Source organism: Bufo bufo, chromosome 3, assembly GCF_905171765.1.
Source record: "Bufo bufo chromosome 3, aBufBuf1.1, whole genome shotgun sequence".
In the NCBI taxonomy this organism is placed as follows: Eukaryota; Metazoa; Chordata; class Amphibia; order Anura; family Bufonidae; genus Bufo; species Bufo bufo.
In genome coordinates, this window is record NC_053391.1 from 118,364,001 (window position 1) to 118,390,782 (window position 26,782).

The following is a 26,782-nucleotide window of genomic DNA, read 5'->3' on the forward strand; positions in this document are numbered from 1 at the left end:
AAATCTAAGACAGGTTTGCCATGCAAATGATAGGAAACAGACGGAAGCGGGTGACAATCTTGTGTGCCTCCGCGTTTTTTCACGGTCCCATTGACTTGAATGGGTCTGCGAACCGGTTTCCGTTAAAAAAATAGGACAGGTTATATTTTTTTGACGGACTGGAACCATGGATCACGGACGCGGATGACAAACGGTGCACTAGCAGAGTTTTCAACGGACCTATTGAAAGTCAATGGGTCCGCAGAAAATCACGAAAAACGGAACAACGGACACGGAATAAAACAACGGTCGTGTTCATGAGGCCTAAGACAGAGGGTAGGGATATGTATCTTGTGTAGTTTGGGTATTAGGGAGAGTAAGGGGTATATATCTAGTGCTGATACACGTGTAGGTGAAGAACCTTCTGTCTAATACACATACACACCCCACGATATGTACTTTCACCTGCTTGTGTTACAGACCCCTGACAATTTAACAATCTTCTTTAATACACAGACATTTAGATTCATACATTTCCTACACTGGCACAAATGCGCTGCCAGTGACCAACCGTCTGTGCTCAGTCCTACGCGTAACCGTCGCAAGTGCATGAGGAGGTGCGGATGTGGCGGCGAGGTCCGAGAGGTATGTGGGGGTGGCATAATTTTTTTTGCTATGGGGCCCAGTCATTTCTAGCTACGCCCGTTTTAGTTATCTGCTTATTTCTCTTAAATCTTCATTTTCTCTCATCTTGAATAACATTTTGGGGCTTTAGAACCAATTACTCAACTTACAATGGTTTCAACATACAATGGTCGTACTGGAACCAATCCATATTGTAACTTGAGGGACCACTGTACTATGTGGGAGCATTAAAGGGACTGGGTGCGTATAGTTATGCTGTGGGCGGAGGTAGAAGCATGGCCTAGTACGAAAAATATTGCTGCGGCGCGCCGCACATATTATCCCTCTTTATGTTATTTAAAAGTTGGGAGGGATGGCGGATAATTTTTTTATTACGCATTTGGAAAAAAAAATAATGTTCCTGTCACACACGGAAAAAGTTGAAGACTTGAGATACTGATGATTAGTTTGCAGATATCATTGCATTTCACTTCTGACCAAACTGCCTATCTAAGCTAAAAGTCTGCTAATGCATTGCTTCAGGATGGAAAATTACAGCTGTAGATACTCATATGCTGATGCAACGCCTGAAAGAACGCGGTATGAGGACGTTTGTCCCAAATTTCGCGCCGTACAGTACCCTCCTGGTCATGTGATCGGACCGAGCCTGCTGCGAGCAGTTTAGCCGCACACGTGGAGCTGGCAGAGCACAGCGCGGAGACGGGAGAGAGTTGTACAAGTGATGTGAGTGTGTACCGTATCCGCCGGCTGCGTCATGCTCTCCGGTGTCCTCCGCCGACAGTCTGGGTCATGTACAACACTAATGCCGTCCGGAAGTGAAGTAGTTGCACGTAAAGTAACCAATCAGAGGCCTTTTATCATTTCAGTGCAGGTTACATCATGACAGCAGCGAGGTGATTGGTTGCTATGGGCAACTGCTCTTGCAGAATTGTTTTTATACTTCGGGTTAGTTGTGCTTATAATGCAAAAAGCCAAAGGGGCGGGTGATGTATAGGGGGGTCTCCAGCTGCTCCAAGCTGGGTTTAAAAATAATAATAATGGCGCGAATGTGTTCATTGGGGGCAAAACAAATCCATGTCTTAATTGTGTCTGCTGTTATGTCAGCAGCTGCCACTTCCCCCCCCCCGAAGAGTGGTGAATATTGGGGTATACTTAAAGGGGTTGTCCAGCGGCAGGAAAATCCAACTATTGTTTATGAAATCTAAAACATTAATAAATGTACTAATGACCTTTATTTATTAAGTGTGCTTGGATCATCCCATTTCAGACGCCGTCTTCTGGTGCTGGAGCCTCCACATCTCCGTTCATAATGACAGGGTTTGTGGATGACGTGATGGAGGGTCTTGCTGTCTCGGTTCTGTAGCTAAACCCCCGTCTGTCCCAGCGTCCGCTGAAAAAGTCATATCTACAGCATAGCCTGTGTAATAAAGCACATAGTAAATGTCTCTGTTACAGTTCATAAATGGTATACAAAGTTTTCTGCCACAGGACAAGCCCTTAAAGAGGACCCATCACCCATCCTGACATTCCTGTTTCGTTAGCTTCATGTATTCCTCATGTAATAACAATTCTGGAGCATCTATTCTTATGGCTCTATGTTGTGTCATTCCTTTATTATTCCTGCTAGAAGTTATGAATTAATTGCTAGCAGTCTGCAGTAAGGGTACAGAGGGGAGGTAATCAGTTTGGGGGGGGAGGGGGTGTACCTGAACAGTCTCACTCTATCCAATCAGCGCTGCCATTTTCAGACTGTGCAGGTACCTAGTTACCTCCCCTCTGTACCCTTACTGAAGACTGCTAGCAATTCATTCATAACTTCTAGTAGGAATTATAAAGGAACGGCACAACATAGAGCCATAAGAATAGAGGCTCCAGAATTGTTATTACATGGGGAATGCATGTAGCTATTAAAACAGGAATGTCAGGAGGGGTGAAAGGTCCTCTTTAACCCCTTAAGGACTCAGCCCTATTTCACCTTAAGGACTTGGCCATTTTTTGCAAATCTGACCAGTGTCACTTTAAGTGCTGATAACTTTAAAACGCTTTGACTTATCCAGGCCGTTCTGAGATTGTTTTTTCGTCACATATTGTACTTCATGACACTGCTAAAATTGGGTCAAAAAAGTTAATTTTTTTGCATAAAAAATACCATATTTACCAAAAATTTTGAAAAATTTGCAAATTTCAAAGTTTCAGTTTCTCTACTTCTGTAATACATAGTAATACCCCCAAAAATTTTGATGACTTTACATTCCCCATATGTCTACTTCATGTTTGTAGCATTTTGGGATTGATATTTTATTTTTTGGGGATGTTATAAGGCTTAGAAGTTTAGAAGCAAATCTTGAAATTTTTCAGAAATTTACAAAAACCAAATTTTTAGGGACCACTACAGGTCTGAAGTCACTTTGCGAGGCTTACATAATAGAAACCGCCCAAAAATGACCCCATTCTATGAACTACACCCCTCAAGGTATTCAAAACTGATTTTACAAGCTTTGTTAACCCTTTAGGTATTGCACAAGAGTTATTGGCAAATGGGGATGAAATTTGAGAATTTCATTTTTTTGCCTAATTTTCCATTTTAACCCATTTTTTCCACTAACAAAGCAAGGGTTAACAGCTAAACAAGACTGTATCTTTATTGCCCTGACTCTGCCGTTTACAGAAACACCCAATATGTGGCCGTAAACTACTGTACGGGCACACAGTAGGGCGTAGAGTGAAAGGTGCGCCGTTTGGTTTTTGGAGGGCTGATTTTGCTGGACTGTTTTTTTGACACCATGTCCCATTTGAAGCCCCCTGATGCACCCCTAGAGTAGAAACTCCATAAAAGTGACCCCATCTAAGAAACTACACCCCTCAAGGTATTCAAAACTGATTTTACAAACTTTGTTAACCCAGGGCTCGACAAATCCCAGGCGCCAGGTCGCCATGGCGACCAGGAATTTAGTCCTGGCGCTTGGGTATTTGTCAGCCCGTTTTCAAAGGTGCCCGGGCGATGGGTGCGGAGCTGCCGTTCTGTCCGGAGGCAGCACCGTGTGAAACAGCTCCGTCACAGCACACAATAGCAGAGACGCTGGCAGCAGGAGCCTGAGGGAGGGACTCGGGAGGAGTGTAATCTGATCCTAGAGTGGAAGCTGCTTCTGCTAGCCCCTCCCCTCCCCGCCCACCAACCAATCAGAGCTGAGGCAATGCAAGCACCAGCAGCTCTGAGTCTGAGTCACTGACACAAGTACAGGGAATCGAATGAGTCACAGGTTAAGAATCTAAAGATCCGACTCAGTTAGTGACTCATTCGATTCTTTGAGTTAAAAGAGCCGGGAGTCAGACTGTAGAACAGGTTACACTGAGGCTGTGGCTGATGCTTTCGCAGCAGTGATAAGATTAAGGGACAGGAGCAGAGATATGGGAGAAGTGACAGGACACAGTTTAGATTAGTTTGAATTAACCCTTTAGGATCAAATTGGCTTCTCAAGGAGATCTATATGTTAAAGGCATCCCCCCTTCTGTCTCATTCAGTAGCTATAGAACTAAGGGTACTTTCACACTTGCGGCAGGATGGATCTGGCAGGCTGTTCACCCTGTCGGATCCGTCCTTCCGCTGTTTCGCCGGACCGCAGCTCTGTCCCCATTGACTATAATGGGGGCAGAGCTCTGGCGCAGCACGGCAGTGCATGGTGAAAGGCCGCCGGACTAAAAGTACTGCATGTCCAACTTTAGTCCGGCGGCCTCTCACCGCGAACTGCCGTGCTGCGCCGGAGCTCCGCCCCCGTCCCCATTATAGTCAATAGGGGACGGAGCGGCGGTATATGTAACATGGTACAGCATTATTGGGGGGGCTCTATGGAGAAGTGGGGGGGGGGGGGGGGCACTATGGGGGCACCTACTAGGGGCTTTATGACACTGCTCCGCCTGGCTCCTAACTTTTTTAGCTGGCTCCTAGATTCCAAGGAAATTTGTCAAGCCCTGTGTTAACCCTTTAGGTGTTGCACAAGAGTTATTGGCAAATGGGGATGAAATTTGAGAATTTCATTTTTTTGCCTAATTTTCCATTTTAACCCATTTTTTCCACTAACAAAGCAAGGGTTAACAGCCAAACAAGACTGTATCTTTATTGCCCTGACTCTGCCGTTTACAGAAACACCCCATATGTGGTCGTAAACTACTGTACGGCCACACAGCGGGGCGTAGAGTGAAAGATGCGCCGTATGGTTTTTGGAAGCCAGATTTTGCTGGACTGTTTTTTTGACACCATGTCCCATTTGAAGCCCCCTGATGCACCCCTAGAGTAGAAACTCCATAAAAGTGACCCCATCTAAGAAACTACACCCCTCAAGGTATTCAAAACTGATTTTACAAACTTTGTTAACCCAGGGCTCGACAAATCCCAGGCGCCAGGTCGCCATGGCGACCAGGAATTTAGTCCTGGCGCTTGGGTATTTGTCAGCCCGTTTTCAAAGGTGCCCGGGCGATGGGTGCGGAGCTGCCGTTCTGTCCGGAGGCAGCACCGTGTGAAACAGCTCCGTCACAGCACACAATAGCAGAGACGCTGGCAGCAGGAGCCTGAGGGAGGGACTCGGGAGGAGTGTAATCTGATCCTAGAGTGGAAGCTGCTTCTGCCAGCCCCTCCCCTCCCCGCCCACCAACCAATCAGAGCTGAGGCAATGCAAGCACCAGCAGCTCTGAGTCACTGACACAAGTACAGGGAATCGAATGAGTCACAGGTTAAGAATCTAAAGATCCGACTCAGTTAGTGACTCATTCGATTCTTTGAGTTAAAAGAGCCGGGAGTCAGACTGTAGAACAGGTTACACTGAGGCTGTGGCTGATGCTTTCGCAGCAGTGATAAGATTAAGGGACAGGAGCAGAGATATGGGAGAAGTGACAGGACACAGTTTAGATTAGTTTGAATTAACCCTTTAGGATCAAATTGGCTTCTCAAGGAGATCTATATGTTAAAGGCATCCCCCCTTCTGTCTCATTCAGTAGCTATAGAACTAAGGGTACTTTCACACTTGCGGCAGGATGGATCTGGCAGGCTGTTCACCCTGTCGGATCCGTCCTTCCGCTGTTTCGCCGGACCGCAGCTCTGTCCCCATTGACTATAATGGGGGCAGAGCTCTGGCGCAGCACGGCAGTGCATGGTGAAAGGCCGCCGGACTAAAAGTACTGCATGTCCAACTTTAGTCCGGCGGCCTCTCACCGCGAACTGCCGTGCTGCGCCGGAGCTCCGCCCCCGTCCCCATTATAGTCAATAGGGGACGGAGCGGCGGTATATGTAACATGGTACAGCATTATTGGGGGGGCTCTATGGAGAAGTGGGGGGGGGGCACTATGGGGGCACCTACTAGGGGCTTTATGACACTGCTCCGCCTGGCTCCTAACTTTTTTAGCTGGCTCCTAGATTCCAAGGAAATTTGTCAAGCCCTGTGTTAACCCTTTAGGTGTTGCACAAGAGTTATTGGCAAATGGGGATGAAATTTGAGAATTTCATTTTTTTGCCTAATTTTCCATTTTAACCCATTTTTTCCACTAACAAAGCAAGGGTTAACAGCCAAACAAGACTGTATCTTTATTGCCCTGACTCTGCCGTTTACAGAAACACCCCATATGTGGTCGTAAACTACTGTACGGCCACACAGCGGGGCGTAGAGTGAAAGATGCGCCGTATGGTTTTTGGAAGCCAGATTTTGCTGGACTGTTTTTTTGACACCATGTCCCATTTGAAGCCCCCCTGATGCACCCCTAGAGTAGAAACTCCATAAAAGTGACCCCATCTAAGAAACTACACCCCTCAAGGTATTCAAAACTGATTTTACAAACTTTGTTAACCCTTTAGGTGTTGCACAAGATTTAATGGAAAATAGAGATACAATTTCAAAATTTCACTTTTTTGGCAGATTTTCCATTTTAATATTTTTTTTCCAGTAACAAAGCAAGGGTTAACAGCCAAACAAAACTCATTATTTATGGCCCTTATTCTGTAGTTTACAGAAACACCCCATATGTGGTCGTAAACCGCTGTACGGGCACACGGCAGGGCGCAGAAGGAAAGGAATGCCATACGGTTTTTGGAAGGCAGGTTTTGCTGGACTGGTTTTTTTGACACCATGTCCCATTTGAAGCCCCCCTGATGCACCCCTAGAGTAGAAACTCCAAAAAAGTGACCCCATTTTAGAAAGTACGGAATAAGGTGGCAGCTTTGTTGGTACTAGTTTAGGGTACATATGATTTTTGGTTGCTCTATATTACACTTTTTGTGCGGCAAGGTAACAAGAAATAGCTTTTTTGGCACGTTTTTTTTTTTTTTTTGTTATTTACAACATTCATCTGACAGGTTAGATCATGTGGTAATTTTATAGAGCAGGTTGTCACGGACGCGGTGATACCTAATATGTATACCTTTTTTTTATTTATGTAAGTTTTATACAATAACTTCATTTTTAAAACCAAAAAAAGTTTTAGTGTCTCCATAGTCTAAGAGCCATAGTTTTTTCAGTTTTTGGGCGATTATCTTGAGTAGGGTCTCATTTTTTGCGGGATGAGATGACGGTTTAATTGGCACTATTTTGGGGTGCATATGACTTTTTGATCGCTTGTTATTACACTTTTTGTGACGTAAGATGACAAAAAATGGCTTTTTTTACACAGTTTTTATTTTTTATTTTTTACGGTGGTCACCTGAGGGGTTAGATCATGTGATATTCTTATAGAGCCGGTCGATACGGACGCGGCGATACCTAATATGTATACTTTATTTTTATTTATGTAAGTTTTACACAATGATTTCATTTTTGAAACAAAAAAAATCATGTTTTAGTGTTTCTTTAGTCTGAGAGCCATAGTTTTTTCAGTTTTTGGGCGATTATCTTGGGTAAGGTATGATTTTTGCGGGATGAGATGACGGTTTGATTGGTACTATTTTGGCGTACATGTGACTTTTTTGATCACTTTTATTACCTTTTTTGGGAAGTAAGGTGGGCAAAATTTCAATTTTCTCATAGTTTTTATTTTTTTATTTTTATGGTGTTCACCGTGCGGGGAAAGTAACATGACCGTTTTATAGATCAGGTCGTTACGGACGCGGCGATACCTAATATGTGTAGTGTATTTTTATTTTTATTTTTTTTTATTCAGTGATGAATGTTTTTTTTTTTAATCTTAACTTTTTTCACTTTTTTCAACTTTTTTTTTGACCCAGACCCACTTGGTTCTGGAAGATCCAGTGGGTCTGATGTCTGTATAATACAGTACAGTACAATATATATTGTTCTATACTGTATTTTATTACACTGAACAGATCTATGCTTTCAGCATAGATCTGTTCAGCACCATGGACAGCAGGACGCCTGAGCAGGCGTCCTGTTGCCATGGGAACCTTCCCCGTCTGCTCAGAACTTCGCAGACGGGGAAGGGTAAGCACAGGGCTGAGGGGGGCTCTCTGGGGGCTCTCTCCCTCTCCATCGGGGGGCTGCAAAGGCACAGCAGCCCCCCGATGGAGAGGGAGGGAGCTCCCTGACCGACGACAGTTAACTTTTTCCATACAGCGGTCCGTACGGACCGCGGTATGGAAAGGGTTAAACGGCTGACATCTGCACAGATGTCAGCCGTTTATACCAGGGTGCCAGCAATGTGCTGGCACCCTGGTATAACCACTAGAAGCCAACGATCATTCATGGGGAGGCGGGCGGGGGATAGCGATCCCGCCTGCCGCACCGCCCGCCTCCCGCACCGCCCCCACCGCATGCGACACCCCCCCCGCACCACCCGCCGGCATAAAATCGTGCAGGGGGGGGTGAAAAATATTGATTATAGGCACTCAAAAGTTTCTGATCCCCGCGGTCAGGGACCGCGGGCATCAGAAACTGCAAAAAGCGCAGCAAACCGCAGGTCTGAATTGACCTGCGGTTTGCTGCGATCGCCGACACGGGGGGGTCACATGACCCCCCCTGGCGTTGTCACAGGATGCCGGCTGAAGGATTTCAGCCGAAATCCCGTTCCGTTTAACCCCTCGGGCGCCGGAATACTGAGTTCAAGCTAGGACGTACCGGTACGCCCTGAGTCCTTAAGGACTCGGGAAATAGGGCGTACCGATACGCCCTGCGTCCTTAAGGGGTTAAAGTGGTTGTGAACAAATGGGTTTTTTGGGCAACTCACTAGGCCAGACCTGTAAAGGGAATCTTCCTTACCTGCTTCCTGGCACTGGCTCCCTGCTCCTTCACCTCCCAGCTCGGGCTCCCACACTGAAAACATCCCGTTTGACATTACTGCAGCCAATCACTGGCTGTAGCAGAGACCGGATCCCCATGCTTCATGTGACCATTTGTCCTATCGTAAGGGGAGCCGGTCACTGCCGCGGCCAGTGATTGGCTGCAATAATGTCAAACCAGATGTTTGCATCGAGGAAGTCCAGGCCATTGAGGAGAAGGAACGGGGAGCCAGCACCTTTACAGGTCCGGCCAAGTGGGGCAGGGGGTTGCCAAAACTCCCCCTAACCCCATTCTAGTACAACCCCTTTAAAAATGCAAGTCAAGGATTGCCTTCTTTTTTTAAATCCACTTCCTGCCGGTCCTGTAAAGGGAAGCATACTTTCCTGCTTTCTGTCGTCTAGTTCTGACTCCCTGGGTCCACCGCTGCCTGCTCTGCACTTCAGTCCTCGCATGTAAACTTCAAGCATAGATAAGCCAATGATTGGCCGCAGCAGTGATGTGGCCCACAAGCGGTACATGACTGCTGTGGCCACCCATTGACTGCAGCAGTACACGTGACCCCATCCATGCTAAAAAGTTTACATGCAGGTAGCGACAAAAGTGCAATGAAGACGGCGATGGAACAAATAAAGGGGTTATCTGACTCTTTGTAACAGTGACTTTTCCTCTGCATAGGTCACCAGCATCTCATGGGTGGGGGTCTGAAACCCAGGATCCCCCGTCTATCAGCTGTTTGAGAAGTCCCTGAGCTCCACGGCCTTCTTACTGCTGACCCTCGGCCAGTGACGCCATGAATATCAATCAGGTGGCCTAAGCACAGCTCAGCCCCATGGGGCCTAGGCCACGTGACCGTTGGTCATGATGACACTGGCCTAGCGTAAGCAGTGACAAGGCTGCAGCACACAGGGCCTGCTAACACAGTTGATTGGCAGGATCCTGTGTGTCGGACCCCACCCATCAGATGCTGATGACCTATTGAGGGTAGGTCATCAGTTACAAGGAGTCAGATAACCCCTTTGTATTACAGTGAATTCTGAGAACCAGGAATAAATAGGCTTAACAAGACTTAGGTGCATAAAAAGTCTACTAAACTATGATAAAGGATATATACAAAAGATAACGTACAAAATAAAGTAAGTAACAGTAACCAAAGACGTGAACAAATGAGCCAGCTCCCCAACATGGCACATGGCCAATGCCCATGTGATAATAAGAGAGGTAGCAGTAACAGGACACTTACCCTGATGATGTGTTCAATGGAGCTAAGGTTTTTGTTACATAACTAGCTCACTGGCCTTCTCGCCCCTCCTAAAGGTTTTCAGTGTTCAGTACGCATGTACAGTTACTTCAGGCCACAGTAACGTGACCATGTACCACTAACCAACTACATTACAAGGAATTAAAGGGGAAAGAACCACTAAAATACCTTGCTACACACCCTTTAATTGTGCTGTAAATAGCCATAAAGCTGACAGACGCAGGTCTGATCAACGGTTCATATTCAGCCATTTTACTGACCTATGTAACCATATTTCATATTCTGTCATTTCAGATAAGGAATGGCCCTTAACAAATCGATGCACCCAAGAAACCGCTACAAGGATAAACCTCCTGACTTTGCCTTTTTGGCTTCCAAGTATCCTGAATTTAAGCAGCATGTCGATGTCGGCCTGTCTGGAAAAGTTGGGTACGTGTGTAGACCTCCCCTCCAGATTGGTACATGGGAGAAGAGATTGCTTTTGTCACTGAGTGTACTCAGAAATAATATTTCCAATGCACAGTGCTCCATATTCCTCCATTTGGAAACGCTCATACGGTGGACACCCCAGAAGCTCCCCATTCTTGTACAGTCCCTTTCAAGTCCGTTTTTCCATAACAGACGACTCATTTAACATGAAATTTGCAGTCGGCTGCTCCTTTCCCTTGCTGTGGCCACTGCAGAGAAGATGTCGTTTTAAAAGGGGTTTTAACTGTTGACCTAGGTCATCAGTATCTGATTGGAGGAGGTCTGATACCCGGGACCCCCGCTGATCAGCTATTTTGAGAAGGCAGTGGCGCCATACATTGTATAGCGGCTGTGCTTGGTATCGCTCTCAGCCCCATTCACACCCTACTGTGTATGAGGCTAAGGCCTCATGCACACGACCGTTCCGTTTTCTGCGGTCCACAAATTGCAGATCCACAAAACACAGAAGCTGCCCTTGTGCTGTCCGCATCTTTTGCGGCCTTATTGAAGTGAATGGGTCCGTACCCGAGCTGCAAAAACTGCGGCTCGGATGCGGACCACAACAACGGTCGTGTGCATGAGGCCTAATAAGCAGACAGATGGTCACTGCACCTCTGCTGACAAGGTTGCATCAGCAGAAAAGGCTTCAATTGTCACAGCGGTATCAGAATTGGACTTTCACTGATTGGCAAAGGTTTGCCTTCCCCTATAATTCACGATCCTGCTTTATTGAACTGATAGAAGTTGTCATATCAGGCGATAAACATCAGAAGCCATTCCTGATGGTGGCAGTGTTATCGTCTGGGGAATCTTTTTGTGGCATTCTCTGGGCCCACTCATCTACTTGGAAGGCTCACTCAACCGATTTTGGATATGAATCCATCCTTGCAGATCAAGTACACCCATACATGCTAGTTATCTTCCCTGGAGTGGATGGGAACTTCCAGCAAGACAATGTAACATGTCACACAGCTAGAAATGGCCGACATTGGTTGGAAGAGCATGACCATGACTTCCAAGTACTACTCTGGCCCCCCAATTCCCCGGGCTTGAACCCAATTCAGCATCTGTGTGGTCACCTTAATCGTGTTCGCCACCATGCCCCCTCCAGCAGCTGTAGGATACACTGCAGTCAGCATGGCACAAATACCTGTGACAACCTACCAGGACCTTCCAGCCTGTCAAGCTGTTGTCTGTGCTGCACACAGCGGTTACTCTGGATATTAGATGGTGGTCATAATAATGTGACTTGACTGTGTATGTGTCTATATTATCTGCTTACAGTTTGAAACTGATTTACTAAAATACATTGAAAATCATAGCACTATACTTTCATTTACAATTATTAATTTTTTTCTCATTTTTAAATTTAGCTTGAACTTCAAAGACCCTGGAGCTGTCCGTGCATTGACCTGCACCCTACTGAAGGAAGACTTTGGTTTGACTATCGACATACCCCTTGAGAGACTCATTCCCACGGTACCACTCAGGCTAAACTACATTCACTGGGTGGAAGATCTGATCAACTTCCATGATTCTGACAAAACAACAGTCCGACGAGGGATTGACATAGGTAATGTGGTGCTTAGATAGAACTGAGAATAAACTTGTGCTGTCTTAGAATTGAACACATTAAAGGGGTTATCCAATGTCATGAACATGATGCTAGGGGGGCTCGTCCCCGCCTGCCATTGGCTGCTCCCCCCCCGACACTGGATGTTTTCATCCGTGTACAGGGAGAAGCAGCAGCGGCGGTGCGGGGACCAGGAGCGGCGTGGGGTAAGTATATTCCGTGTGAGGGGCCCAGCAGATGGGGGGCTGTTCATGACATTGGATAACCCCTTTAACAATAGCTCACTTTCTAATAGATGACCACTGGGTAATTTGAGCTTTGCAGTCATTTGGGGCTTTGCTCACTTTTCCCAGTTTTCCAGCGAATGGATCTTTTTGTTGTGCTCATTTGGCCTATCCATAGTGACTTTCATTCATGCGCCGTCCTGCTGTGCTGTCTACACTGGGTTGCTGATGCTTCTACTTGCTTCTACTTCCACCATCTGCTGCAGGAGAGGAAACTGTGGATCGCTGTTGCTTTTGTTGAGTCGACAGTTGTTGCTGTAACTCTTCTAATTGATGATTAGCGGCACCGATATGTTTGCTGGGTCTGAATATTTGGATTTTTTTTTTTGCTATTAAGCTTTATAGTTGTGTGATTTTCATGTCATTATATTACCAGGCCTGCTGTTTTGGGATAATCTGAGCTTCGGGGAAGCATGATCTTTGCTTCAGTAGTTATATAACATTTACTGACTAACGAGACTAAACAATATTTTATCAAATGGGATAAATCTGTTCTTAACTCCTTCCAGCCAAAGCCATATTATCAAACGCCAGAGCCCCATTTTCCATCTCATCCCTCATGACCGCACAACAGGAGGTTGTTCCCCTTTGACCTTCTTGGGACAGGAAACAGAGAGGTTAAAAGGTCCCTCCCACCTCCACCCACCAGTGTTCTTCCTGTCCCTACAGGGGATAGATGCAGAGAGGTTCCCTGCTCTAGGGTTGAAGAGATTTTACAAGAACTTTTAGGGCCTAAGGCTGGGACTAGGATCAGGGGGTGTCCTGCCTCTCCTTCCAGGTCTCGAACAGCCTTGCTAACACCTCTCAGGGTAGAGGTCCCTTAGCAGCCCGGAACCCACCTGGCAGAGTCCGAGCCTATAGGTGGGTTCTCTGATGGCCTGGGTTCGATCATTTGGGTTCATCCTCATCCTTCCTTCCCTGTAAGTGGCTATGCCAGTACCTCTTATGTGGAGTTCCCCTGGCTTGCTCCTAACCCTGATAAAGTGGGTAATGCAGCTGGTGGTTGCCTCACTATGAACGGCTATGGGTTCATGGTGCTTAGATCCGCTGTTCCTTAATGGAGTTCAGCAGGATCGCGCCTCAGTGCGTCTGAAACAGTCAGCAGCTGGAATGGGGCCTCCGTGCTGTGGCCTTCTGCCATCTGCCTCGGAGATGACGCTAGTGGAGATGAGTGGTAGTTCAATCTATGCAATCTACTATCATTTGGGGAGTGGAGTAGCCTACAGTGCCTATTCACAATCTACAGTTTAGCGCAAAGCTATATTTGGAGCCACATTCCTCCTTGGACAATGTGGACAATATTAATGGAAATTGTATGTAATTTGAGAAGCGCAAGACATATGTGTACCGGCCATGTGATTTTATAGGGTATAGTATACTCTACACCTGGAGATAGTATGTGTCAGCCTGAAGTCAAAGGAACATTAATGTGACCACTCCAGAGCACTGAAATTTAGTAAAGATCCTACCCAGACCTGTTATAATGGGAGGCAGCACCATCCTGGGTGGGAATTCGTCTTGTATGGATTATAGCTGTCCCAACTAAACTCTTCTCTATGTTGTTCTATCTATTTGCACCGAAGGGTACTGATGTCACGAACATTAGGGACCCTGCCTTCATTACACCTAATACCCATAACCTCAAGGGCACCTCTGTCGCTTCGGGGACACCAGATCCACCATTCACAATAGATGATATCACAGCTTGTCAGCTCATTCCTGACCTCTGCACAGATCACAGAGCATACCTAGAAATCTCTCCGTTAGAAGTCATTGAGATCCCCTCCAGACCATTGTGACTATAGCCCACTGTGGCTGCTGTAAAGCATATCTCTTAGGCAAGATGGCTGCCCCATAATCATGTGCAGGTAACAGAATTAAAAAATCTACAATCAGGAAACAAAAATAAATTAGAAAAAGGATATGTATCGCTATCTGGTTTTAACTAGCAGAATTTTTTTTCGGTGACACATTCCCTTTTAAGACAGAAGTGATAAAAATTGACACATTTCTTTAGGGACCAATTCAGTGCTGTGGCTGATATGCAGCTCAGCCCCCTTTAAGGGAATGGCCCTGGGTTGCAATACCAAGGTCACTGTACAATGCACTGCGCTGTACTTGGTAAGCTCTGCTGGAGCACCACTGCCTCTTTAAACAGCTGATCAGCAGAGGTACTGGGGTTCGCACCCCCACAATCAGATATTGATGGCCTATCCGGAGGGTAGGTGATCAATGTTCTACTCTCAGAAAACCTCTTTAACCGGTTCAACATTTATTACCCTGTTTCAGTAGTTTAGTGTGACTCAAATTCCAGCCTTATATATGAAGCTGCACCTTGTGGATTTGGGGGCCTCCATTTTTAGGATACTTTCTCGGCACCATTTCAGGTTTTCATAGGACTAAGGCTACTTTCACACTAGCAGCAGGACGGATCCGACAGGCTGTTCACCCTGTCGGATCCGTCCTGCCGCTATTTCGCCGTTCCGCCGTACTGCCGCTCCGTCCCTGTTGACTATAATGGGGTCCTGCCATAGCAATGTGCTTCTGTGGTTTGGTATGTGCTGACTGACCCCCTTTTTTGGTTTTCCTTTATAATGGGGTCCGTTAGGTTTCGGCTCAGAAGATGATTTTGGAGCGGAGACAAAAGTCCTGCGCGCACAACTTTTGTCTCCGCTCCAAAATCATCTTCTGAGCGGAAACCTAACGCACCCCATTATAGTCTTTGGGGTCCGTAGGCTCCGTTCGGCTCAGCTATGTGCCGAATCCGTCCTTTCCGTTCTCCTGCTCCTATAACGGAGCAGGAGAACGGAAAGGCTGAACGCTGATGTGAACTCAGCCTTAGGCCTCATGAACACGACCGTTGTTGTGTTCCGTGTCCGTTGTTCCGTTTTCCGTTATTTTCTGCGGACCCATTGACTTTCAATGGGTCCATTGAAAACTCGGAAAATGCACCGTTTGTCATCCGCTTCCGTGTTTCCAGTCCGTCAAAAAAATATGACCTGTCCTATTTTTTTCACGGACAATGGTTCGCGGACCCATTCAAGTCAATGGGTCCGTGAAAAAACACGGAGGCACACAAGATTGTCGTCTGTGATCCGTGTCCGTTTTTTTCCTATCATTTTCAAGGCAAACTTGACTTAGATTTTTTTTTCACTTTTCATGTCTGGTGATCCTCCAAAAATCAAGGAAGACACACGGAAACAAAAACGGAAACGGATCACGGAACAACGGAACCCCGTTTTGCTGACCGTGAAAAAATACTGTCGTGTGCATGAGGCCTAATTCTGTCTTTTTTTTTTTTTTTTTTATCTGGTTCACCATGTTGGGTAAATAACATGATAACTTTATTCTTCTACTTGATAAAATTATTATATGTTCTGCTACAGAATTTATTATGTTTTATTACTTTTACACCATCGGAGCTATGTTTTTTGCATCACCATATTCTAACTTTATTTTGTGTTTGTTTTAAAACTTTTTTTTTCTTATTCTTGTCAAAAAATGGCAGTGATTTTCTGCACATATAAAGATCCCTGAAAGTTAGCCTATGTAGAGCAGATTGACAGGCAGTGTAGCTGGTGAGAATACATCTAGTGATGTGCAGGTTCTGTCATGGTGTGTGAGGTCTGGTCTTCCGGTGATCCCAGCGCTATTTTACAGCATACGCTGTGTGAGGAGCACGTAGAGCTGTGTGTTTAATTTGCATAGTCTTGCCGTCTTTCCTGCTGTACAGAGTGTTAGATGCAGCATTTGGCTTCCAAACCTCACAGTTCAGTGCCTGTGCCGAAGCAATGAGATCAGCTACAGGGCAGCGGTCCCCCATAGCACAAGCAGCCATGTGTGAAAATCATCCAGGTTGTGCATCTGTGGCGAGCGCCTGGTGTATGTGACTCCTATGTCTCATCCCATTTGTTGTGTCACCACATCGGCTGCGTCTGTGAATAAATTAATGCGTCCCTGTCTACTGAAAATAACTGATTGCACAATTAACAATTCTGATATCATTGATCTGTTCTTTCAGACCAGAACTGTTCCATTGCAGGGATGGCAACCAGCTCATGTCTAGCAGAATAAAAAGAAATCTTGTCTGATTTTTTTTTTTTTTTTTTTAAGCAGTATTTTTATTTTTTTTGCTTTTTGGTAAATAATTTATTTTTATATACTGGAGACTTCCATGTGACATCTGTGTTCAATCTGTTATTTTTGCGGATCCATTGTAACAATGCGTATCCTTATCCGCAAAACGGACAAGAATAGGACATGTTCTATCTTTTTTGCGGGCCCACGGAACGGACATACGGATGTGGACAGCACACGGTGTGCTGTCCGCATTTCTTGCATTGAAATGAACAGGTCCGCATCCTATTGGCAAATAAAACAAAACAGACACCGAAACAAACTACGTTCGTGCGCATGTGCCCTAAGGGTTAGCTCTACTATGTTTTTTATTATTATTATTATTATTATTATTATTATTATAGTCTGTATCTCAATGGTCTGTAGTATATTTTAAGTATATTTTATAGCTCTATGCTTTGCCCATGTACCACTGAAACCTCAGGCTACTTTCACACCTGCGTTAGGTGCAGATCCGTCTGGTATCTGCACAGACGGGTCCGCGCCTATAATGCAAACGCTTGTATCCGTTCATTACCATGATAATTCATGATAATTACAATTTTTTCATGATAATGCAAACGGATCCGTTTTGACTTACACTGAATGTCAATGGGAGGCGGATCCGTTTTCAATTGCACCATATTGTGTCAGTGAAAACGGATCCGTCCCCGTTGACTTTCATTGTAAGTCAGGACGGATCCGTTTGGCTCCGTCTCATCAGACGGACACCAAAACGCTGCAAGCAGCGTTTTGGCGTCGGCCTCCAGAGCGGAATGGAGGCTGAACGGAGGCAAACTGGTGCATTCTGAACAGATCCTTATCCATTCAGAATGCATTGGGGCTAAACTGATCCGTTTTTGGGCCGCTTGTGAGAGCCCTAAAAACGGATCTCATAAGCGGACCTAGAAACGCCAGTGTGAAAGTAGCCTAAGAAGGAGAAGCATTCCTGTTGCAGTGAGAATTGTCCTTGTTAGGTCTAAACCCAGTACTGATCTATCAGCCACCTATTTATACCAGCGTCCTAACAATCATCTAACCCCTAGGACCAATGCATTTGCACTGTGTATGTGAAGTCGGAGAAGTGGTAGAAAATGCTTTTCTGAATTCCCAGTAGTCTGAACTCCGGATAAGTCATCAGTATCAGATACGCATGGGGGCCGACTTTGAAGAGAAGACTTCTCTTTATTGTTTACCTGCTCGCCTTCGCAACCGCTGTGGTGAGCAGGTGTAATTACAAGCCGTCCAATTACTTCAATAGGACAGCTCCGTCATCGTAAGCAGCGGTCTCCTAAAAGTGAATGGGACGGCTTACTTGTAATTACACTTGCTTACCGCTGCGGTTGCAACAGCAAGCCGGTAAACAATGAAGAGAAGGCAGCATTTTCACAGAGCGCGGCCTTCTCTTAAAACATCTGATGGGCGGGGTGCCAGGAGTCGGCCCCAGCTGATCTGATATTGATAACCTATCCCGAGGATAGGTCATCAATATAAATAAAGCTGACAACCCCTTTAATTCCACAAATGGCCATTATGGCAGCCAGGATAAGGGGAAGGACACTTTTGCATGGAATTGTCTTTAATTGTTTATTTGCTTCTAAATTGTCCATTAAAATTCCCTAAGATTTTGTTGTTGTAATGTCTGTGTAACTTCTTCACATAGCTGGCTGTCCTGCAGCTTCCGACCTAGATTTAAAAGAGAACTGCTCCTAACTCTGACAGCTCTCTCTGCTCTCCTCCTACAGGTTGTCCATTGTATCACAGTGTAGATACGGTGCTTACACAAGGCAGTCTGAAGGTGGAAGGGATGAATGATGCAGGCTGTGTATATGTTTAGAAAGTAGAGCATGGCCTGCAAATTCTTCAGGAGGAGTAGGGTCGCACACGCCTAAGCATCAGAGTTTGTCAGCACAAGGGAGAAGAGATCTCTCATGAGCTGTAGAAGGAGAAATCAGTCCAGTAATGAAGCTGTGCTGATACGTGAAAACGAGTAAAGGTTGCAGCATCCTGGACACACAAATCCAGCTGGAAAATGCACATCAGGGTTCTGAAAAACAATAAACGAATGACAATTGCAGATATTCATAGCCTTTAAGTGGATAATAGCAACATTTTATTGGTTAAGACGTCTCCTGGGTTCAGACCTGTGTGGGAATAGTGCTGAAGGGAAAGATTGTCTCTTCTGCTCATTGCAAGTATACAGTATCTCCCCACAAAATTGCATTTGCGCACTAAAGAGAGTAGCATAGTTGCCAACTGTCCTGAATTAGCTGGGACGGTCCCTGATTTTCAGAGACCGTTCTGGCAAATTCACTCTGTCCTGGGCTGAAAACGGGAGGGGCTGACACAAACCCTGCCTATATGTGGTTGTTTTAGGGCGTTCCTGGGGGGCAAGGCTTATATGCCCCCATTTTAACAACTGAAATGTTGGTATGAATGCAATAAATGTCTATATTTTTGTCTATGTGGAGCTGTTGGTATGGCTGATCTAGTGTAGATAAAGAACCCTCTATCGGTGCCAATGCATATTAGAAGAAAGCTTGTGCACTAGAGTGTGTGAGAGCACAGAACCTCTTCTCATAGCCTTGTAGTCAGGGTAATAATGGGGCAGCTCATGAGAGAGAGAGTGGTCACTATTATTCCGTTTTACACTTCATTTGGCATCTGTATCCTGGTTTTACAGATTTGTTCCTGCTTATTGATTTCGATCAATTTACTCCCCTTTCCTAGGAATTTGGTGGTAGAATCCCCCCATGATACTTCTCATTTTTGTTTCATGGCTGAGGTCTCCGCATAATCCATCTGGCATCAGATTCCTTCCTTCTCCTGCTTGTCTACTTCATTTGGCTCCCTGCCCGCTGCTTCCCACAGCTATTCCTTGCAGGATAGAAATGAAACCGAATGTCATTGTATGATGAGGCTGGATAGGGGGGTGTTACAGCATACAGACGGCAGCCCCCTCCGCCCTCTCCTCTTCTGACCACATCACAAATGGAACCGGGGCACTTACTTTTCTTTATAATTCAGCATAGTGGAATTAGAAAGAATCTGGTTAATAATTTACAACAATATTTCACTCATAAGGGACATGTAATAGTGTTTTTGTCGCATTGTCGGTCTGTGCGTCATGTTACGCAGTATTACAAGCAGTTATCATCATGCTAACAATAACCGGTGTAATATTAGACTACACCTCAAGTGTAAGAGTCCATCTGATGACCGTCCACCTGCAATTTATGTGAATGCATTTTTTTATTTTTTTTATTTTTGCCCCAGTTCACATGATCCGGAAAATAATCTGCATGGATTGTTGTCTGTGCTGCAAATCTGCGGAAGAACCAGCAATGAATGGGGCAGGTCCGCAGTGCAACACTGCAGATACACAACAGGTATCAGTGTCAGACTCAGATTTCTGCCAGGGATCATTAATAAACATGTCAGATTTTCCATAGGCAAAAATGTAGACGTAAGACCTAGCGCAAATGAAAAATGGAGCCGTTGCTCATAGCAGTTAGTTAGTTCTGATGCCTCCTACTGTGTAGGGGTCGCTGTAGAGATACGGCACCACATTGACAACACATCAACCGCGGCAAAACTGCTAGATCAAAGAAATAAACTGCTGTGGGAAAACTCATTGTGGTGCTGGATATGTAAACTGTGGATTTTACGTATTATTTTTATAGTCTGAGGTTTGAAGTCTATTGGGGACGGAAAGGTGACCTACGTGAAATGTTGTGCTTATGAAAATCTGAGCAGCCGGAGGGGTTCTTTGAAGCTGGGACCCCCCTTTTTCATAAAGAGGTTTAAAAAAAACAAAAAACTCGCCCATCACCAGTTGTCCGATTCTGGCATCAAGCTCCCTTTTTCTCCACTTTTGTCCCCGATGCCACTGTTGAGGCCATTGATTGGCCACCAGAGGTGATGTGCATGTAGACTGCATGCCACACGTCTGGTCCATAGGGGACCCTGATACTGGAACTGTTTCTTCGGTGACAGGTTAGATTTATTTTATTTATTTTATCCCCTGTACCCTACCTGGTCAGATGAAGCAGGGGTCCCGGTCTCGGAGAATCCCTTTAAAGGGCTTTTCAGGTATTGGGTAAAAAGCTTGAAGCTTTGCTACTCACATTCCTTGTTTCAATTCCTGACTATTGTCAGCATCTCTGCTTACATCCATAGGTTTGGTGTACCTTCACTGAGGCTCTTACATCCAATCTGATATTGAGTGTGGGTGGTGCAGTAGTCCAGGGCAGCTGTATGACCCCTGGCGAGTATCATGCACTGGTTCTATTAATTGGGAAGGTTCAATAGAGGTACACTGTAAAATGGGTTGTGATCATGTCCAAATGACCCTCACCTTGCCGCTCTGAGAGCATCCCATGATCGGGGCAGCTTTTGCATGTAAACAATACATTTGTCCATTCGTGAACATCAAGCGGAGATCCAGCAGACTCCTGAAACATGACACAGGTGTATTTGAAAATGTGGAGCATAGTGGGGAGAGACTTACTGAGAAAGTGTGCCAGGGACACCCGCCTTGACGATTTTAAAGGAAAAAGGAGAAGGATTGGTCAAATGCATATTTGTGTACATCTACCCCAATATTACGTACCAAACTGTTAGGTGGCATAGGGAAGACAAAAGTAACTAACGTGCCTAGTGAACAGCAGCTAATTCATTGTGCCATGTGCTCCATTTTGATAAATTTGGCACAGTTTGCTCCAGTGAAGCGTTAGGCAGGAATGATAAATCTCGCTGAATGTCACTAAACACTAGAGTAGTCATATCAATTAAGAAAGTGCTTCTTGTAAATGTCTTGCCTCTTGTAATCATCTGCCTATTGTTATAGGTTCTGCCAATGCGGTGGCTGTGCTCCAGCAATGGAGATTACCTTTTAATACAGTGGCTGTGATTAGTGATGCAGCCGGTGACTAGCCAAGCAGGGATATCCTCCGCCGCAGACAGCCTCTCCTCGTACAGAGCCCAGGTTCAGGCGTAACAGGATTAATCTATAGAAACGCTGCGTTCTGTGCACCGTATGTCAATCACATGTGTAATTACACCTGAAATTGTAGAATTATAAAGCTCTTGAATACAAGTGGGCTGATAATTGATTTTTTTTATATGCATGCCTTGAGCAGGCTAATAATTGATTGTACCAAGCAACAGTGTGCACATATTTACCGCTATCACTTGTACTTTATTACGTGTGTGTGTATGTATATGTGTGTATATATGTATGTATATTTTTATTTATTTTTTTACAGGATTTTTATTAATTAGGGGGGTCATTTATTAATGTTTTTATTCCACTTTTTGGCGTATTTATGTATTATTAAATTTTGTTGCAAAGGTGTTTTGTGGCAAAATCTGCGACTTTTCCCTGCTCACGGCACTTGTGCAAAGTGCTGAAAAAAGGGCAAGGAAGGGGGTAGGCCGCCAGTTTTTGGTGTGGAAAATTACCTTAAACTATGCCAGCAAGGGAGCTGGCGTATATTAAAGCATGTGGCACGGCCAGCGGTAGCAAGCGCCAAACATAACTTTGGTGCATCCCCCGGCAGCTTAAAGGGTTTAAGAACAGCGTCTAAATCGTCGGTCGTAATAAATGTCCCCCTAGGTGTTTTACTATGATGTACTTCTGTTTGTATAGTCTTCAAGTGTGTCCTACCTTTTCCCTGCTATTTAGTGACTATTGTCTACCTAGAAAGCCATGTGCCACCGGATCCATAGGAGAAAAATATAATGAATTCATTGAGGGCAAAATCAGTCATTGCTAATATCTTTTGTGACATTGCTGCGCATGTATTTTCTCATTCGAATAGACCCCAGAGTTTATCCGTGTCAACCAAGAAAAGGGATTAAACCGGAGGAGACTGGACACAATCCTTTTAGTCCATTTAACATGAACCTGATTGTTATTCTCAGCTTTTATACTGAAATCCTTGTGAGCGGGTTTTCTGACTCCTGATATTAGGTCGTTAATTTTTTAATATTGCCCTGCTACAGTTCTCCATAGGGTCACACACTGAAAGCAGCTTTCATATGAAGCTTATAGCAGTGGAGGGCTCCAGCAAGGAATTGGATGGGGTATGTTACTTTTATATATTGAGTCAATGAAACCCTAGGAATGCATGATTTTTTTATTTATTTTTTTATGCGCTGTGGAAAATATGTAGTCATTCATTCAAAATAAGGTGTTGGAAACCGCCAGCACGTCAATCCACCTGGACTGACGGCATCACACACGGCAGAGAGGCACCGCTGTTGGGAGGATGGAAAGGTAAGTGTTCTCTCTGTCCCACAGAGCTGTCCCTTGAAGGCCTACATATTAGACCTTATTTTGAATGAATGCCTCCATTTTAGCCGTGGTGCATTAGCAAAACCATATATTCCTTTGGGGAATGCATGATTTTGCTAAAACACACTGCCACCAATGACTGGCGCCTCAGTGCTCAAACTACCTAATTTGCCTCATGCACATGAATGTATTTTCTTTCCGTGTCCATTCCGTTTTTTTTGTGGACTGTATACGGAACTATTCATTTCAATGGGTCCGCAAAAAAAACCAGAAGGTACTCCGTGTGCATTCTGTTTCCGCATGTCCGTTCCGCAAAATAATAGAACATGTCCTATTATTGTCCGCATGACGGACAAGGATAGGACTGTGCTATTAGGGGCCAGCTGTTCCGTTCCGCAAAATCCAGAATGCACCCGGACGTCATCCGTATTTTTTGCGGATCGGTTTTTTGCAGACCGCAAAATACATACGGTCGTGTGCATGAGGCCTTAATCTAAAAGTAATGATATCTCCACAAGGCTGCAGAAAAAAAGAAAGATTATTTTTTTTTTCATCAGCATGATAAATATGCCTGGTTTGATAGGGTTGATCATGCTGACAGAGGCTTTTTAATGACTGCTGCACTTGAGAAGCCACGCTTTGCTTTGAGTTTGTCAGCTTCGGGGCTTCTTCACAGTGCTGACTTACTCATCATTACTTGAGGCTTCACTGATATTTCTTTGAGTGAAACCGATAAAAATTTTCACGCCCCCCCCCCCCTCCCTTTTTTTTTAAAAATTGGAACCACTGTCCGGTTCTTTTAGACTTCTGCCAGAGCCGCCAAGCGCTTTCATTTTAGCGATCCATGGGGGTCTTGCCATTTGTGGCTCCTCTGACATGTCGGTGAAGACTGATGATGATTAATGGTGCATACACCCTATAAATATTTCTGACGTCGTGTAGCTGCACCATGGGTGAGTTAAGTCTAGTTACACATTGCATTGTGTTTTTGCTATAAATTAGGAATTGATGTCTGGACCTTGTTTCATCTTTCTCAAGAAGCCACCCTAATCATAGAGCGCTGTATTAGCTAATGAGGGCCCTTCCTGGGCCTTTCAAGGACAATCCGCAGCTGCTTTTTGCTTCCCATATACTCGTTTATGATGATTTTCAGCCCACACTCCCTGCTGTCTATCGATTTTTGCTCATTAATTGTGGGAACATCCTTTCGTTTGCTCAGATCTAATGCATTTTATGACTTATTATCTCAAACAGAATAGTTTAGTTTTTTTTTTCTCTTTTTCGAAAAGTTCTAATGAAATTGCTTAATAATCAGATGTTAAATTACCAAAATGTGGTGATTAACAGAGAGTTAAAGAAGCCGCGGCTGTCTGGGGCGCAGTCAGCGTGAAGTCAGATTAATGTACCGTATTGAGCAGGTTTCCAGCATGCTGGGCTTCCTTCTTGGAACAGAGGCCGAAGATACAAGGGAAATCCAGGGAGAGTAATCTTTTCCTTTTGTCTCTGAAATCTAAGGGTCCAAAGTCTAATGTGTACCTCTAAGCTCATTTTTGGTTGTCCATTGCAGGAGGCTATTCTGAAGTTGTATGTTTCATCCAAGACGTTGCATGAGGCAGTATATTCTTTTCATGATCCTGTAGGTTGTATCAATAGGACAGAAATAAAATGTCTTCTCCTGCTGCAGGAACCGATGAAAAGATATATTGGACGTTTACTAAGACCGTTGCTTTAAATGCCGTTCTTAACCTGTCCCCGGCTGGCACCACATGCGCCACAATTATTAGGAAGTGCCTGCCTCTTGATAATTGTGGAGCATTTGTGCAGGTCCATGTGCCAAAACCGAAATGTACACACCGATTTCTGCTATAATCTATGCCAGTTTCTTTAGCCTAGGTTATAACAAATGCTGCCGGCCCGCTCCACCTCTACTTTTTGGAAAAATGGAGAGTCGGGCTCCAAACATCCAAAAAGTTGCTGAATTTTCCACAAGTATGGCGTGCACCAATTTTTCAGGCTTTTTGGCACACGTTTCTGGCATACAGAGGATAATAAATCTCCCCCACTGTTCTACTTTTCACCATTTTAATATATTTTTATACATTTTTCTTGTGTGTTTTATATATAAGGTTATGTTCACATTTGTATTTAGAGCCTTTGTTTGAGGTTCCACTGGCCTGTCCGGCAGTGGTGTATCTTGGTTTTGTGCTGCCCTAGGCGAGACTAAACTCGGGCACCCCCCTAATATAAATTTGACCCACCCCTTCCTGTCACGGCCAAACCCCTTCCTCTGTTAACCCCACCCCTTACTCTTTAGGCTCCACCCTTTCCAGTTTTGCATAACAATATTAAGAAATTTATCGCGATAAATACCTGTTTAAAAGAAAAAAAACACAAGGAGACGTTAAACTGTATGGGGCAGCCTCAAGGAGACGTTAAACTGTATGGGGCAGCCTCAAGGAGACGTTATACTGTATGGGGCAGCCTCAAGGAGACGTTATACTGTATGGGGCAGCCTCAAGGAGACAATATACTGTATGGGGGCAGCCTCAAGGAGACGTTATACTGTATGGGGGCAGCCTCAAGGAGACGTTATACTGTATGGGGGCAGCCTCAACGAGATGTTATACTATATGGGGGCAGCCTCAAGGAGACTATATACTGTATGGGGGGCAGCCACAAGGAGACGTTATACTGTAGGGGCCACAAGGAGACGTTATACTGTATGGGGGGCGGGGGCAGCCACAAGGAGACATTATACATACTGTATGGGGGCAGGGGGCAGCCACAAGGAGACATTATACATACTGTATGGCGGCAGACATAAGCAGACATTATACTGTATGGGGGGCGGGGGCCGCGGCAGCCACAAGGAGACACTAAACTGTATGGGGGCTGCCACAAGCAAATAGTGCGCTCTGCACTGTGTCATAAATAAAGGTGGTATGTGTGTCAGACTGTCTATGGTGGCCCTGGCCTCTCCTTGAGGCTGCCCCATACAGTCTGTATTGGGCAGCTTCAAGGAGAGGCCAGGGCCACCATAGACAGTCTGACATACCACCTTTATTTATGACACAGTGCAGAGTGCACTATTTGCTTGTGGCAGCCCCCATACAATTTAGTGTCTCCTTGTGACTGCCCCCATAAATAAAGGTGGTATGTGTGTCAGACTGTCTATGGTAGCCCTGGCCTCTCCTTGAGGCTGCCCCATACAGTCTGACATACCACCTTTATTTAGTCTCACTCTCACAGTGCACTATTTTCTTTTTAACTCTCGTCTCACTCACTCCTGTTCCTCTGTCTGGACTGGACCTGGACATTCCTCGCAGGGCAGGCCAGGAGTCAGGCGATGTGGCCAACTCTGTTCTGTGACTGTGTGAGGAGGGAGGTATGTAGAGACTTTTCCCGTGGCTGCCGCTTGTGTTGTGAATATTCCGGCCCACTGTGCATGCGCGAAAAAGACGGCTCGGCGCAGGAGTTGAAAATTCCGGAACACTTGAGGTCGGGAGGAGGGTCCCTGCTTCACTATGCGGCGCCGGCGATGCCGTTCGCAAGTTCGCATAGTGAAGGATCGGATTCGGATCGGCAAGCAGCGGACAAAGGGGAAAAAAAGTTTGGCACATTTTGCAAACAAGGCATTTTGCCGCCCCATTGGCAAGTGCTGCCCTAGGCAAATGCCTTGTTTGCCTCGTGATAGATACGCCTCTGCTGTCCGGTGGTTTTCATGGCAGGAACAACACAGTCTCCTGCACTATTTTTCCACATCAAAGATACCTGAACCTCAACGGACCCCTTTAAAGTCAATTTGGTCCATTGAGTTTGACCATTTGAAATGGGATCCAGCTTTGTGGCTCTTTTATAAACCAAAGCCATGATCCAAGTGTGAACAGAGCCTCAAAAACATTGTAACAGAGAGATCAATGTATCTGGAAAAAAGATAAAGTAAGAGCT

At 45.2% G+C, this 26,782-nt stretch overlaps 1 protein-coding gene across 2 annotated transcripts in view; it reads left to right on the plus strand.

Annotated features, from left to right (window-relative positions):
- Nucleotides 1-1,238: 1,238 nt before the first annotated feature.
- The window catches only part of METTL16 (methyltransferase like 16), a 90,646-nt gene continuing 65,102 nt past the window's right edge, over nt 1,239-26,782 (plus strand). The window contains exons 1-3 of one of the 2 annotated variants that reach the window (XM_040423497.1): nt 1,239-1,347; nt 10,390-10,524; nt 11,937-12,136. In XM_040423497.1, coding sequence (XP_040279431.1) covers nt 10,397-10,524; nt 11,937-12,136 — 328 coding nt within the window. In that variant the 5' untranslated portion in view covers nt 1,239-1,347; nt 10,390-10,396. The other variant, XM_040423498.1, reaches the window with a different exon arrangement.